Below are 17,203 nucleotides of genomic sequence, written 5' to 3'. Positions count from 1 at the left end.
AATCAAAAGCCGAAATGGCGAAATTTGAAGCACCAAATTTAGAGGGAGAAAAAATCTCGACCGAGGCCGAAAAGAGGCCTACCCCGACGACGAAAGAAAACTTACCGGGGCAAAAAAGCTGGAAGTACGGGGAGGATTTACACGAAACCCGGCGGGGGGTTTCCGGAGCACTTCCCGACTAGGACAAAGCTTTCCCGAAGGAAAAAAACACGTTCAAACAAATTGGACGCGCGAGGTCGACTTTCCGGGGCTCGACACGGCGAAAACACGACCGTACCGAGTGCGGACAAAAGAAGACTGGCCGGCTCGAGCCGGTTTCGGGCGGGAAGACGGCCGCGCATGCGCGGTGCGCGCGGGCGCGCGAGGGCTAGCAAAGGACTTTGCTAGTGAAGTTTCCGATTGGAGGGGCTGCCGTGGACGTCACCCCCATCAGTGAGAACAAGCAGCCTGCTTGTCCTCGGAGAAAACATAGTACAGTAAAGATGGAAAGAAGATTGAAAAGTAGGAAAAACTGAAGAGCTGTGAATAAAGTCTTAACAGAAAGTTTAGAATTTCTCCAACTTCTGTTTTGAACTCTCAAACAGCACTTCTTATCTAAAATAACCTATGCCTGTTCAGGCTCTTCTGCAGGGAATTAAGGATGAAAAAGCAAGTAACACTTTTGGTAAATCATTCTGAATGACAGTTGTGTGGACTGATGGGAACACAATAAGGAAGTTGAAAAATCGAAGTACTTTATAAATGGGACTTGTCATTATACTAAGTTCTATGATTTCTTTTGAGAAGTAATTTACACATACTCACTGTTAAGAAACAATTAAGTATTACCAGACAATTCATTTTTAGTACCTTGAAGTCCATTAGGGATAGAACTGATTTCTACAGCAGTGACTGGGTCTTGTTCAGAGATTTTGGTATCGCAGATTTCAAGTTTACACTTGCTTTTTGATGTGATGGTATGAAGTGAAGGTTTTGGAAAGCATATTGTCTTGCAATTTTTTGAAAGGCATATTTCGTCTTTCTCCAACTTCTTTTCTTTTTCTATTTTATTCTACAAGGAGGAAAATGGATATAACACTTTAATTTATCCAACGGCCCTAACAAAATGCATAATTTACTATACTCTAATATGTTCAATTCAATTCATTTCTTGTATACCACTAATATCCCCTTTCTGGGGTTCAAATAAAGGCCAATGAACACAAATTATTAAATTGTTTTCATTAGACTAACTTAATATATATTTTATTGAAAAATAAGAATACATATATCCTAATGCTTTTATCATGTGTTTCCAATTCATTGATATAGGGCTAGATTCTATATATGGCGCCATAAAAATCCGTGCAAAAAAAAAAAATAAAAATGCACCTAGGCGTATTCTATAAACTATAAATTAGGCAAAGTTTATAGAATACGCCTAGGGATCGTCCGCGCAACGCGCAACTAAATCTAGTTGTGGGAATTTACGCTAAGTAAAACTTAGTGCAAATGCCGGTGACTAAGTTAGGCGAAGAGCGGGTGTTTTCCATAACAGCGTGTATAAGTTTTAAAAACGCCCTCGATCCACCCATTACACCCCCCCTTTTTAGCAGTACGCATTAGAATTTACACACATCACTTTATAGAATACGCTTAGCAAGTTGTGCGCATAAATTCTAATTCAATCCAATTACTGTCAATAATTGCTAATTGGAAATTATCAGTGCTGATTGGCTTGTTAAGATAATGGGAGTAACTAGTGAGATCATTAAATTTGCAGACGACACAATGTTATTCAAAGTTGTTAAATCGCGAGAGGATTGTGAAAAATTACAAGAGAACCTTACGAGAGACTGGGAGACTGGGCAGATGACGTTTAATGTGAACAAGTGCAAAGTGATGCATGTGGGAAAGAGGAACCCGAACTAAAGCTACGTAATGCAAGGTTCCACGTTAGATATCATCTCAGCGTCGTTGTTGATGATACGTTGAAACCCTCTGCTCAGTGTGCTGCAGCGGCTAAGAAAGCAAATAGAATGTTAGGTATTATTAGGAAAGGAATGGAAAACAAAAGTGAGGACGTTATAATGCCATTGTATTGGTCCATGGTGCAACCGCACCTCATATATTGTGTTCAATTCTGGTCACCGCATCTAAAAAAAAAAGATATAGAAGAGGTACAGAGAAGGGCGATTAAAATGATAAAGGGGATAGGACGACTTCCCAATGAGGGAAATACTTTTAAAACTAATAGGAGGAAATATTTTTTTACTCAACGAATAGTTAAGCTCTGGAACTCTTTGCCGGAGGATGTGGTAACAGCGGTTAGCGTATCTGCAATTAAAAAAGGTTTGGACAAAGGCAAACATGGGAAGCAACTGCTTGCCTGGGATTTGTAGTATGGAGTGTTGCCACGATTTGAGTTTCTATTAGGTACTTGTGATCTGGTTTGGCCACTGTTTGGAAAACAGGATACTGGGCTAGATGGACCATTGGTCTGACCCATTATGGCAACTCTTATGTTCTAAAGCACATAGAATGTTAGGTATTTTTAGGAAAGGAATGGAAAACAAAACTGAGGACATTATAATGCCTTTGTATCACTCCATGGTGCGACTGCACTTCGAATATTGTGTGCAATTCTGGTCACCGCATCTCAAAAAAGATATAATGGAATTATAAAAGGTACAGAGAAGGGCGACAAAAATGATGGGGATGGGACAACTTTCCTATGAGGAAAGGCTAAAGTGGATAGGGCTCTTCAGCTTGGAAAAGAGACAGCTGAGGGGAGATATGATAGCGGTCTATAAAATACTGAGTGGAATGGAACGGGTAGACGTGAATCGCTTATTTTACTCTTTCCAAAAATAGGAGCACTACGAGGCACACAATGAAGCTACAAAGTAGTAAATTTAAAACAAATCAGAGAAAATATTTCTTCACTCACTGTGTAATTAAACTCTGGAATTCGTTGCCAGAGAATTTAGTAAAAGCGGTTAGCTTAGTGGAGTTTAAAAAATGTTTGGATAGCATCCTAAAAGAAAAGTCCATAAGTCATTATTAACATGACTTGGGGAAAATCCACTGCTTATATCTAGGATAAGCAGCATAAAATATATATTCCCTTGGGAAAAAGGTTTCACTCTTTTCAGCTTCCACATTGCAAAAAACATTTTCTTTGTCACATTCTTCGCATGGCAATCAAGGGTGAGATTTCGATCAATAGTTGTCACGGTCGTGCCCTGGTTTCAGGCTCTCAGTCATCTCACCCCCTGGTGGCCAGGTCTATTACTACTACTACTTAACATTTCTAAAGCGCTGCTAGGGTTACGCAGCGCTGTACAATTTAACATAGAAAGACAATCCCTGCTCAAAGAGCTTACAATCTAAAGGACAAGTGAACAGTCAGTCCGATAGGGGCCGTCAAATTGGGGCAGTCTGGATTTCCTGAAAGGTAAGAGTTAGGTGCCGAAAGCAGCACTGAAGAGGTGGGCTTTCAGCAAAGACTTGAATATGGGTAGGGAGGGGGCTTGGCGTAAGGGCTCAGGAAGGTTGTTCCAAGCATAGGGTGAGGCGAGGCAGAATGAGCGGAGCCTGGAGTTGGCGGTGGTGGAGAAGGGCACTGAGAGGAGGGATTTGTCTTGTGAGCGGAGGTTTTGGGAGGGAACATAAGGGGAGATGAGGGTAGAGAGGTAGCGAGGGGCAGCAGAATGAGTGCATTTGTAGGTAAGAAGGAGGAGCTTGAACTGAATGCGGTATCTGATTGGAAGCCAGTGAAGTGACCTAAGGAGAGGGGTGATACGAGTATAATGGTTCTGGCGGAATATAAGACGTGCGGCAGAGTTCTGAACAGATTGAAGGGGGGATAGATGGCTAAGTGGGAGGCCGGTGAGGAGTAAGTTGCAGTAGTCAAGGCGAGAGGTAATGAGAGCGTGGACGAGAGTTCGAGTGGTGTGTTCAGAGAGGAGAGGGCGAATTTTGCTGATGTTAAAGAGGAAGAAGCGACAGGTCTTGGCTATCTGCTGGATATGCGCAGAGAAGGAGAGGGAGGAGTCGAAGATGACTCCGAGGTTGCGGGCAGATGAGACGGGGAGGATGAGGGTGTTATCGACTGAGATAGAAAGTGGAGGAAGAGGAGAAGTGGGTTTTGGTGGAAAGACGATGAGCTCGGTCTTGGACATGTTCAGTTTCAGGTGGCGGTTGGACATCCAGGCAGCAATGTCGGATAAGCAGGCCGATACCCTTGCCTGGGTCTCCGCGGTGATATCAGGTGTGGAGAGATACAGCTGGGTGTCATCAGCATAGAGATGATACTGGAAGCCATGAGATGAGATCAGGGAGCCCAGGGAAGAGGTGTAGATTGAGAAGAGAAGGGGTCCAAGGATCCCTGGGGAACACCAACAGATAGCGGGATGGGGGTGGAGGAAGATCCATGAGAGTGAACTCTGAAGGTGCGGTGGGAGAGATAGGAGGAGAACCAGGAGAGGACAGAGCCCTGGAACCCAAATGAGGACAGTGTAGCAAGAAGTAAATCATGATTGACAGTGTCAAAAGTGGCGGATAGATCGAGGAGGATGAGGATGGAGTAGTGGCCTCTAGATTTGGCAAGCAACAGGTCATTACAGACTTTAGAGAGTGCTGTTTCTGTCGAGTGTAGAGGGCAAAAACTGGATTGAAGTGGATCGAGGATGGCATGAGAGGAGAGAAAATCAAGGCAGTGGCTGTGGACGGCACGCTCAAGTATTTTGGAGAGGAAGGATAGTAGGGAGATGGGTCGGTAGGTGGAGGGACAGGTAGGGTCAAGTGATGGTTTTTTGAGGAGAGGTGTGCTTGAAGGTGTCAGGGACAGTTGCAGCGGAGAGAGAGAGGTTGAGGATATGACAGATGGAGGGGGTGACAGTATAAGAGATGGTGTTAAGTAAGTTGGTGGGGATGGGATCAGAGGAACAGGTGGTGCATTTCGAGGAGGAAAGAAGGCGAGCGGTTTCCTCTTCGGTTATGTCAGGAAAGGAGGAGAAGGAGGCCTGGGTTGGTTGGTTGGAGAGGGTTGAAGGGCGAAGAGGAGGAGGAGATGGCTTGGTAGTGAACTCAAGGTTGATCTCTTGCACCTTGTCGCGGAAGTAATCGGCCAGTGATTGAGGAGAGAACGAGGGGGGGGGGGGGGTGGGAGCGGAGGGCACTTTGAGGAGGGAGTTAAGGGTGGCAAAGAGACGACGGGGGTTGGAGCTGAGAGAATTGGTCAATTGGGTGTAATAGTCCTGTTTTGCAAGGAATAGGGAGGAGTGGAAGGAGGATAGCATGAATTTGTAGTGAAGGAAATCTGAGTGGGTGCGATATTTCCTCCAGAGGCGTTCAGCAGATCGGGCGCAGGAGCGAAGGTAATGGATACAAGGGGTCAGCCAAGGCTGGGGATTAGTACGCTTTGTGGGACGGGAGGTGGATGCTGCGAGGGTGTCCAGAGCAGAGGACAGAGTGGCATTGTAAGCGGAGACAGCCTTGTCTACAGACTCGGACATGATGGAGGGGAGGAGATTAGAAATACTAGAGGATAAGGTGGGAGGGTCAATAGCCTGGAAATTTCTGGAAGTAGTGGTTAAAGTTGGACGGAGCTGAGGGGGGGGGGGGTGACGAAGTGTGAAGGTGATCAGGTGATGATTGGAGAGAGGAAGAGCTGAAACGTGGAAATTGGAGGGAGAGCCGGTAGAGGAGAGGACGAGGTCAAGACAATGGCCGTCTCGGTGAGTAGGGGTGGTGGAGCATAGCTGGAGGTTGAAAGAGGATGTTAGAGTGAGGAACTGGGAAGCGTGAGGGTCGGATTGGTCATCAACGTGTATGTTAAAGTCTCCGAGAATGAGGGACGGAGATGAGGGTTCAAGAAAAACGGAAAGCCAGGCATCGAAGTCGGTGAGGAAGGAAGGGAGGGATTTATTAGGGGGGCGGTAAATGACTGCCACTCTGAGTGGCAATGGGTAGAATAGCCGGATGGAGTGAGGATGAGAAGGATGAGAAGCAGTGAGACTGCGGTAGGAGGAGGGGTTGGAAACTACAGGAGGGCGAGAGTAGTAGCCCGACGCCTCCACTGCGGCCAACTGGGCGGGGAGTGTACGAGAAGAGATAACCTCCATGGCAAAGGGCAGCGACTGAGGCAGAGTCGTCTGGGGAGAGTCAGGTTTCAGTTAGGGCGAGCAGTTGAAGGGAATGAGAGATGAAGAGATCGTGGGTGAAGGGCAGTTTGTTGCAGACCGAGTGGGCATTCCACAGGGCACATGAGAAGGGGAGGGAAGAGGGGGGAAGGAGGGGAATAGAGACGAGATTGGAGACATCACGGAATCGTTTGCATGGATAGGAGGACGTGTGTGGGGGGCCTGGATTGGGATTGATGTCTCCAGCAGAGAGTAGGAGGAGGAGCAAGAGAGTGCAGAGGAGGGCGGGGGAGGTAGGGCGATGAAGGCGACGAAGACGGGATGAGCTTAGTAGGAATGGGGATGGGCTAATGGCAGGGAGGAAGTGTTGAATGTAGAGAGCTAGGAGGGAGGGGGAGGATAGGAGAGATGGTGGGGTGGTGAGGGACGGGGGTGGGTAGGGTAGTGAGCAGAATGGGAGAGGACAAGGATGGGCAGTGAGTTCCTACGGTAGACAGCGGGGGGGGGGGGGGGGGGAAGATTAGGAAGGGACAGGGCGATGAAGAGAATGTGTATAGGGGCCATGGTCAGGGAGGCAGGCAGGTGATGGGTGAGCTGGTAGACAGGTGGGTTAATGGGCTGGTAAGCCGGGAGGCGGGGAGGCAGTCAGGTAGTTGTGCAGGCTTGAAGGCAGGCGACAGGCGGGGAGGCAGTTAGGTGGTTGAGCAGGCTAGATGGCAGGGAGGTAGTTAGTGGGTTGATAAGCAGGCAAGTTGATGGACAGGCAGGCAGGCAGGCAGGTTGGTTGCTGGTAGGTAGGTTGGTTGCTGATAGGCAGGCAAGTTGATGGACTGACAAGTTGATGGATTGACAAGCAGAACAAACTGGAACAAGTTGGAGCAGAAGGACAGTAACAAGCTGGAACGGGCAGACTAGAGCAAGCTGGAACAAGCCGGAAGAAGCTGGAACAGACGGACTGGAGGAAGCTGGAACAAGCCGGAAGAAGCTGGAACAGACGGACTGGAGGAAGCTGGTACAGACGGATTGGAACAAGCAGGTGCAGATGGACTGGAACAAGTAGAAACAGACGGACTTGACTTGCTGGGACGGATGGACTGGAACAAGCTGGAACAGACAGACTGGAGCAGCTGGAACAGACGGACTGGAACAGCTGAAACAGACTGACTGGAACAGGCTGGAACGGATGGACTGGCACAAGCTGGAGCAGATGGACTGGAACACGCTGGAACAGATGGACTGGAGCAAGTTGGAGCAGACAGCGGCACAGCAGGACTGGAAACGCTGGGACAAACGGACTGGAACAAGCCGGAGCAGAAGACTGCGAAGCAGCAGGACCGGAATAAGCTGGAACAGATGGACTGGAGCCAGTTGGAGCAGAAGACAGCGGCGCAGCAGGACTGGAACAAGCTGCTGCAGAAGACAGCGGAGCGGCAGGACCTGAATAAGCTGGAGCAGACGGATTGGGAGAAGCAGGAACGGAGCAACGGACTGGAACAAGTCGGATTGGAACAGGCTGGGGCTGAAGGACCAGAGCAAGCTAGGACAAGGCAGATGGACAGGGCGGCAGGGAGGCAAGGGCAGAGCCCGCAAGGGTACAGGACATGAAAAGTGAGCCTGGGGAGAGGATCAACACGAGGGCCTAGGGGTCAGCTGCCCCAGGTCACCTGGCTCCCCAAGCTCCCCATGCCAGAAGGATCAACACCATGGCCAGGAGTCAGTTGCCCCAGGTCTCCTGGCTCTCCACGCCAGAAGGAACGGTGCTGCGATCGAGGAGACAGCCAGCAGCACTCCAGGCGCTGACGTCCATGCAGATGGACCCACTGCCTTGCCACCCTACCTCAATCTTCCACATTGCACCTGTTACCTGGCAGCGGAACAAAGGGAGAATGGCTGCCACGTGGATGCGCGATCCCAGGCCGCATAGCCTCTCGTCGCTCGTACCGCTACCGCTGCTCACGACCTCTCATCCGCACCGCCCGCTTCTCCGCCCGGTACAACCCCCGTCAATCGAACTGGCTGATTCCACTGTTTTCAGCCAGCTGATCCGGCCAGTGACACGAAGTAGGAGGCACAGGAAGCGTTGATTCAGATCAGTGCCCAGCCCAGCCGAGACCGATGGAGGGGTCGCGGTTGGACGCCGTTGGATACCGAACCGACAACGATCCGATGCCCAGAGCCTCCCACAATGCGGGGACGGATGAAGTCGGCGGTGGGACCGGCAGGGAAGGGATCCAGACGGACAGGCTCACGGAGCTGATTACAAAGCAGCCAGTTCGTCGGCCATCTTGCATTGGATTGTCTGTGTGCTGTTTCCCGTTCCAGACTTCAGCCCAGTCCAGTCCGGATCTTCCGGCCTGCCAGACTTGCTTGTCTTGTTTGAGCCTGCACAGCGCCTGTAGCTGCCTGGTGATTGCTGCAGCTCAATCTCAGCTGCTGCTGGGCTTATTAGCCATTTGGAAACTCTCTGCGTTGCCTTTGCATCGGCTAAGGCCCTGGTTTGTTGGTGCTTGTTGCACTTCTGCCTAGCTTGGTTTTTATTCTAGTTCCTTGTCTGATGCTAGTTAGTCTGTGTGTAGGTTAGCTTAGGGTTATTGTTTGTTTCCTAGACTTGTTCCTTGTCTGTCTTTTGTGTTTAGTTTCTGTTTGTCTGTGTTTCTTGTTCAGTGGCTGCTTGGCAGCTTTCAGTTCTGTCTTGTGTTTGTCAGTGTTTGTTCCCTGTTTTAGTGGCTGCTTGCAGCTTCCAGTTTCTACCCTGCCCTGTAAGTCCTGTCAGCCGCCTGCAGCCAGGGGCTCAACTCCTGGGGAAGGGCGGCTACTGCGGGTGATGTCTTGTTCCTGGTGTGGGGTGGTTTTGCCTGCCACTGCCGCTCCTCGGCAGTGGCCCAAGGGCTCACGATCTGAGTTCCTGCTTTTGAAAACGTGACAATAGTAACACCCAGGAGTTTTAAGTTATTCACAATAGGGAGAGTGTGGCATGGTGTATTAATATTGGCGTAATTAGTCTTGTTAAACTGTGATGATAAGATGACACATTGAGTCTTTTCTGTGTTGAGTTTAAGTAGGAAAGCATCATCCCATGAGTTAATGATTTGAAAGCTGGTATTCATTTTATCTTTAATTTCTGATAAGTTGCTCTTGAATGGAATGTATATTGTGAAGTCATCGGCGTAAATATACGGGTTTAAGCCTTGATTGGATAGTGATTTGGCTAGTGGCATCATCATTAAATTAAAGAGAATTGGTGAAAGCGGCGAGCCCTGAGGCACTCCACATCCAGGTCTCCATGGTGAGGATATGGTCGACTTAGATATCACTTGATAAGATCTTACAGTTAGGAATTTGTAGAACCAGTTCAATAAGTTTCCACCCAGTCCAAAGTATTCAAGGATATTTAATAGAACACCATGTCGAATTGGAGGAGTAGGGAAACAGGCAAAGCAGATACGTATATTATGATCTACATTTATCAATAAATGTTTTATATATACGTATCTGCTTTTCCTGTTTTCCATCTTGGAGTTTGCAGATCGATTACCCTGTTGTTTTCTTGAATTGGAGGAGTAGAACATTATTGCCAGCTGCAATAATTTGTTTGAATTTAGTTAGGAGTGTTATAAGAACTGTTTCAGTGCTGTGATTAGCACAAAATCCGGATTGGGACGCATGTAATACTGAGAATTTACTCAAGTAGTCATTAAATTGTTTAGTTACTAAGCTTTCCATTAATTTGACTACAAGAGGGATGGATGCAACTGGGCGATAGTTAGTTATGTCATTTAATGTTTTCTTCTGGTCTTTGGGGATTGGAGTAAGTAATATATTACTTTTGTCAGCAGGAAAGGATCCATGTTGGAACATATGGTTTAAATAGGAGGTGAGATCGATTAAAAAATGTTGAGGAGCAGATTTTATTAAATGACTAGGGCAAGCATCTAGTTTACAATGGGATTTGGTAAATCTATTGATCGTTTGGGTGACTGTATCCTCAGTTAGGGAGTTGAAATTTGTCCATATTCAGTCAGCTGGATATTTGTCAGTAATTGGGTCTAAGTAATCAATAAATGTTTCGTAATTAGAAGAGTTAGTTGACAAGGTGGATCTTAATTTGATGATTTTTTAATTGAAATAAGTGGCTAGATCATTTGCTGATGGAGTAACAGAATTAGTTGAGGTGACCGGCGTAACATCTAGTAGGTTATGAACAGATTGGAACAAATTGTGTAAATCTTTGTAATGTGGTCCAATTTTGGATTTATAGAATGACCTTTTAGTCTGTCTGATGGTGTATTTGTATTTCCTTAACATTAATTTCCACGCGGTGAATGTTTTTTCATTTTATTCCATGCACGTTCGAGTCTTCTTGTTTGAGTTTTTAATTTTTTCAGCTCATCGTTGAACCAAGGAAGTGAGTTATGTCTTCGTGATGGTTTTATTTGTAATGGTGCTATTGCTTCAAGTATGTATTTGCATCTGTTATCCCAATTTAGAAGGTATTGGTTGGAATCAGTTTGAGTAGTCCAGTCATTCGCATAGAACTTCTGCCAAAAAAGTATCAGATCGATTTGACCCCTTGTGGTGAAAGTATGTCACTCCTGCTTCTGGATCAGATTTTTTTATCCACCAATGCATAGATTTATTTAATTTAAAGTGATCTGACCATGGTACTTCAGACCAGTTTGTATCTGTTATTGTAAAGGTATGGTCAGAAGAGAATTTGTATGTGAATAGGTCTAATGTGTGGCCTTTAACATGTGTTGCTTGAGTATTAGTCCAACTGAATTCCCATAGTTTGAAGAATTCCCTGCAATCTTGTGTGTTCTTTGCATTGAGGTCTTCAAGATGTAAACTTATGTCTCCCAATATGAGGAGATTAGAATTAGACAAGCAGGCATTCGAGATGAAATCCGTGAGATAAGGCTGGCATTCTTGCCAGTTTCCTGGTGGTCTATAAAATAAGATGATGTTTAGATGATCAAACAAGGAAGGATGTTTAATAATAATTGAGGCAATTTCTAGCTGTGGTGTCATGGAATCAGATATAGTTGTTATAGTGAGTTGTGACTTGTAAATTATTGCAATGCCTCCTCCTCTTTTTCCAATTCTTGGCCAGTGAGAAATTTTATAGTCTGGAGGGCAGAGATCTAGTAGTATTGGGTCACTGAGATTGTGGATCCATGTTTCATTTATAATCAGTAGGTCTAGGTTGTCATCCTTGATCCAATCTGTTAATATTGTTGCCTTGTTGATTGGTTAGTCTTGCATTTGTATATCCTATTTGGATTATTTGATAGGAATCAGTAAGATCAGGGACAAGGTTGATTTTTCTTAATTGTCTATTGATTAGTAGTGAAGATTTATTGTGCTCATTTTTTCCTTTGTTTCGATGTTGTTCAAGTGAGGTATGAATTCCATTTTTTGGATTGTTATTATTATTATTATGGCGAAGTGCATTACGCTTAGAAGGCCGGTAAGGTTTGTAGATAGTAGGAATGCTGTTGGTTTTTGGTAAGGGGGTGGTCAGCATGTGGTGAATTAAGGTAAGTAAGTAGATAAAGAAAAATTTAATGGAATCCATCTTGATATTACAACTCTGAGGAGGTTAGACTAATTAGGATACATCAACTGATAGTAGAGTGCAGCAGATAATATAGCTTTATGAGAAAACAGTCATATATATCTGAAGCAACAGTCCTTGTACATCAGCTGGTTATGTGTTGAGAGAACAATCATAAATAACTGAATCAACAGTCCTTGCACATCAGATGGTTATGAGTTGTGGGATGTTTGGAAACAGAGACCTGAAGGAGGTTCACTGCACTAAAATAGCAAGAAGCTAGGCATCCGTCAGGTCAGAGATTCAGTTCAAGTAAACTTCAGGGGCTCTGTTGAATAGAGACCGTTATGTGTTGGACAGCGAATTGTAGAGCTGTGTTGGCCGTGGTCATTTTCGCCTGCACTTGTCTCCCTACACTGCAGTAACGGGCTGGTGGAACCAAACGAACCGGTGAGAGCACTATTTACAACGTAATTCTCCCCAGAACTAGAGCAATGATGTTCTACCAGATATAGCAACTATACAAACGATCTTTTTTTTTTTAAATTCTTTATCAATTTAGATATATTAAAACAAGCAAAAATAAACTTGTCAAGTAAATAACATCACTGTTCAACTATATAAGGAAACCAGTTAATATTCAAACAATTACAGCATGTTAATTAAAGTCCACATTAGTGAGATTCAAAAATTACATCATGGATTCCAAAAGAAAATAATTAAGGAAGCTTTCCTTTATCGGATGCTCATAGAAGATATCTTCTCTTAATATTTAGGGTTCTAAGTTAATTACTCCCTTGTCCTTTTGCAGCTAAGAATGAAGAAAGCTGTGCCGGCTCATAAAACACATATTTATTAGATTGATATTTAACTAGGCATTTGCACGGGTACTTTAGAAAAAACGTACCTCCTAACTGAATTACACCAGGCCTCATAAGTAAAAATCTCTGTCTACGTTTTTGAGTCTCCTTAGTCACATCAGGGAAGAGACTAACTTTTAAACCAAGGAAACTCTTATCCTTATTTTGGAAGAAAAGTCTCATCAGCTAGTGTTTATCTGGCGACAAGGCTACTGTGGCAATTAAAGTAGAAGCTTGGGCTAGTTCAGTATCTGAGGATTCCAATATCAATGAAATATCCAATTCTGACTTTTCTTGAGGCACTTGGCGCTTCAGGGACAAGTAATATATTTGTGTAAATGGTGGAACCATTTCCTCTGAAGCGCCAAGTGTCTCAGTAATATACTTTCTAAGCATTTCCCTTGGTAAAACTCCAACTTTTTTTGGAAAATTTAAAAAGCGGATATTATTATTTCTGGTTACATTCTCCAAGAATTCAGTGCGTCTCCTCAAGGAAATTAAATCTTTAATCATAGTCTCTTGGTTTAAATGAACCTCTTTCACTTGTTTTTCCAATTCTTCTTGACGATTCGATATTGTCTCTACCTTGAGTTCAGTCTGTTGAACCTTGTGGTCCATATTAGACATTTCTTGAGATAATTGTTTAATTTGTGGACTTAAGGAATATACAAACGATCTTAAACGGAGATATAGCTCTCTATAATACAAGGAAGTGCTTGGTAGCATAATCATGCATTACACCCTTAAAGAAGTGCTGTTGTTAAAGTAAGCAAGTAAATGAACTATTACGATTGAACAGTATTAAGTAGCGGTTTCTAACTGACAATATATGGCGATCAAACTGCAATTTCTAGCTAACAACACATGCGGTCTCTATCCAACATTGCCCCGGGTTTACTCGGACTAATTTCTGGGACATGACGGATGCCGAGCTTTCATACTATAACTGTGCAGTGAACTTCCTTCAGGTTTCTGTTTCCAAACAATCCTCAAGGGCGGTCAGACGACAGTTTCTAGCTAAAAGATGTCTCTACTTCTGCCTCCGGCTTCTTCAACCCTCTCATGTTTTTGTTCACAGACTCACCCGTCGAATCCTCTCTCACCAATCCGCTCCTCCAACAATCCTCGGTGTCGACATGAAAGTTGATATAATAAAAGTTGTAAAACCTGCTGGCTGTGCACTTTACCAGGATTGGTGCTAGGAGTCTGACCTGTAATACAGTCTCAACAGTCAAACAGCCGCTTGGAGGTGGGTGGATGTAGGAACAATCATTTATTTTATGCGCCACTATTCGCACAGCCCATGCGGCACTCTACCTCCTCCTGTCAGCCGATATAATTTGCAAGAATCGGTGCTGGGATCTTGTTCAGCAATATCCAATGTAGGCTCAACGGACGGATAGCCGGTCGGGGGTTGGCGCCCGTGGGCAAGCGATTATCAGCAACGGTGGTGTCCTACGGTGGTCGGTGGACGGCAGAGCAAGGACGATCACAGGCGGATAGCCCTCCGTGTACTCTGGAGGTAATCACGGGTAGGCGGCCCGGCGGCAACACAGGAGGTGGGTGATGTCGGCCAGTAGTTGAGGCTGGGGCCAGGCTGCCATGCGGTCTTGGGTGTCCACGTGAGGGTAGTCTCGTCTGGTTCTTAGCGGTATCCCGGCTTTGACCAGGCAATTGGACGGTGGACTAGGTTCCGCGGCACCTCAAATTAACACTTCGGTGATATTGGACTTGTTTTGGGCTGATCCTCGATTAGTGTTCGTTGAGGATTCTCGGAGCTCATTGCTCATGCGACTATCTATACCGCAGTCATCTTTTGTTTTCCCGTTTCCAAGAGTAGCCATACTGGGTCAGACCAACGGTCCATCTAGCCCAGTATCTTGTTTTCTAAACAGTGGCCAAGCCAGGTCACAAGTACCTGGCAGAAACCCAAATCATGGCAACACTCCATACTACAAATCCCAAGGCAAGCAGTTGTTTCCTATGTCTGCCTCAAAGCAGATTATGGACTTTTCCTCCAGGAATTTGTCCAAACCTTTTTTAAACCCAGATATGTTAACCGCTGTTACCACATCCTCCGGCAAAGAGTTCCAGAGCTTAACTATTCGTTGAGTGAAAAAAATATTTCCTCCTATTTGATTTAAATGTATTTCCATGTACACCTTCCTAAAAATATTGCTTCTAATCCCATTATTAACACCACTCACAAATTATTATCCTCTTTTGATAAGCAGCTAAATATACCCTGGTCTGCTACCACACGCATATCTGGAGGAAAGGAGAAACAGGGGTGATATGATACAGACGCTCAAATATTTGAAAGGTATTAATCCGCAAACGAACCTTTTCAGGAGATGCGAAGGCGGTAGAACAAGAGGACATGAAATGAGATTGAAGGGGGGCAGACTCAAGAAAAATGTCAGGAAGTATTTTTTCACGGAGAGAGTAGTGGATGCTTGGAATGCCCTCCCGCAGGAGGTGGTGGAAATGAAAACGGTAACAGAATTCAAACATGCGTGGGATAAGCATAAAGGAATCCTGTGCAAAAGGAATGGATCCTCAGGAGCTTAGTCGAGATCGGGAGGCGGGGCTGGTGGTTGGGAGGCGGGGATAGTGCTGGGCAGACTTATACGGTCTGTGGCAGAGCCGGTGGTGGGCGGCGGGACTGGTGGTTGGGAGGCAGGGATAGTGCTGGGCAGACTTATACGGTCTGTGCCAGAGCCGGTGGTGGGAGGCAGAGATAGTGCTGGGCAGACTTATACAGTCTGTGCCCTGAAGAGCACAGGTACAAATCAAAGTAGGGTATACACAAAAAGTAGCACATATGAGTTGTCTTGTTGGGCAGACTGGATGGACCGTACAGGTCTTCTTCTGCCTTCATCTACTATGTTACCACACGCATACCTATATGGAATAACTCCAAATTTATAATTAATAGAAAAAAGATTTCCTGGTCGCAATGGCAACGTATTGGTATATGGGATCTCAGCAAATTTCTTTGATTTGAAAAATCATACTTGAAAATCATTCTCTGATATGAAAGCAGCATTCTCTTTATTAGACTCTCATTTCTAGCAATGGTTACAACTTAATTCAATGCTAAAATAAAGCAATTTACAAACTCAAAAAATCTCTCATATACCTGAACTTATTGATTTGTCCAAACGATTCCAACTTACTGGGCGTGTGGCATCTCATATATATAAATTTATCTTTAATAAATCTCCTACTAATATATCATGTGGCACGAGGCAGGGTTGCCCACTTTCACCTATCTTATTTTTGTTATACCTTGAACCCCTATTGAGCACTATTCAAAGGGACCCAGATATAGGGGGGGTTAGATTTCAATCACAGGAACTCAAAACTTTAGCGTTTGCAGATGACATGTTGTTAACCTTGACAAGGCCTCAATCTTCCATATCTCACTTATTTGGCACTCTTGAAGAGTTTGGCTCTTATTTGGGTCTTACTCTGAATATGAGTAAATCCAGGGCATTGCCAGTCCAGATACAGACCCGCATAACTTGGGAGGGTGAATTCCCGCTGTCTTGGGCAGAGGGTAAATTGAAGTACCTAGGCATATGGCTAACAGCTGACGTGAACTCTTTATACAAACTGAATATAGAACCTCTTAAGCTGAAAACTAGACAGACGTTGCAGACGTGGTCAACTCTGCCCCTCTCCTTGATGGGGCGGATAGCCCTCTACAACATGATCCTAGTCCCGAAATGGGTCTATGTCTTACAGGTGGTACCCTTGTTTTTGAAATACAGGGAAGACCTGATGTTGACGAGGGTGGTCACTAAATATATATGGAATGGGAAAAAACCAAGATTACCAATCTCGAAATTATATCTCCCCAGAGTTAAAGGGGGGTTGGGACTTTTAAACTTAAAGCTCTTTTCTGTGGCCAGTAACATGCGACACCTTTCAGATTGGTTTCGCAACACGAGTTATTTTTCGTGTACGAACATGGAGACCAAAGTGTTTTTCCCCCGCCATTTCAGTTCTTGGTTACATGCTACTCCAGGGGCAGTAAATACACCCCGATATTTCACGTCAGTGGTGTCTCCGTTGAGACAGACTTGGCGTTGGCTGGGCCGCAAGTTTGGCTTCCTGGCAACTTGTACCCCGCTACTACCGATACGAGGCAACAGTCAATTTCCCCCGGGAAATACAACTAGACTTTTTTCAGACTGGGATACATGTGGTATACGATACATTCACCAATTATACTCAGACGAAGGTATTTTAAAACCCATGGAGGACTTAGATAGAGAATACGGTACACTTAGTAGAGACTTTTTTGCCCTCTTTCAATTACGACACTATTTACGTTCACTTCCATCCGCACATTTGGGTCCCCAAATCTGGAGCCGGCTGATGTCTCTTTTGGCTCTGGATGCTCAGGGGTCTGTCCCATTAAAATATTACCATTCGGAAGTACGGGAACAACTAGGTGAGAATGACTATGGGCACTTGGCGGCACAATGGAATAAAGAACTGACAGTGAACATTCAAGCTGAATATTTGAAGGCATGCTTTCTAGATATCTCCAGAATTTCGGAGAGTGTGGCGCTGCAGGAGACGGCATATAAATTTCTGTCTAGAATGTTTTTCTCCCCACATAGAGCATGGAGAGCTCATATGAGTCAGGATGA

At 45.1% G+C, this 17,203-nt stretch overlaps 1 protein-coding gene across 2 annotated transcripts in view; it reads right to left on the bottom strand.

Annotated features, from left to right (window-relative positions):
* ARID4B (AT-rich interaction domain 4B) overlaps positions 1-17,203 on the bottom strand; it is a 1,313,885-nt gene that overhangs the window by 173,884 nt on the left and 1,122,798 nt on the right. For both annotated transcript variants that reach the window (XM_030198147.1, XM_030198148.1), the window contains exon 19: positions 850-1,051. In XM_030198147.1, coding sequence (XP_030054007.1) covers positions 850-1,051 — 202 coding nt within the window. The remainder of the gene's footprint in view (positions 1-849; positions 1,052-17,203) is intronic.

This window comes from Microcaecilia unicolor, chromosome 3, assembly GCF_901765095.1.
Source record: "Microcaecilia unicolor chromosome 3, aMicUni1.1, whole genome shotgun sequence".
NCBI classification, from domain to species: Eukaryota; Metazoa; Chordata; class Amphibia; order Gymnophiona; family Siphonopidae; genus Microcaecilia; species Microcaecilia unicolor.
Note: the sequence above shows the minus strand (reverse complement) of the source record. Positions and strands in the feature narration are given on the sequence as shown.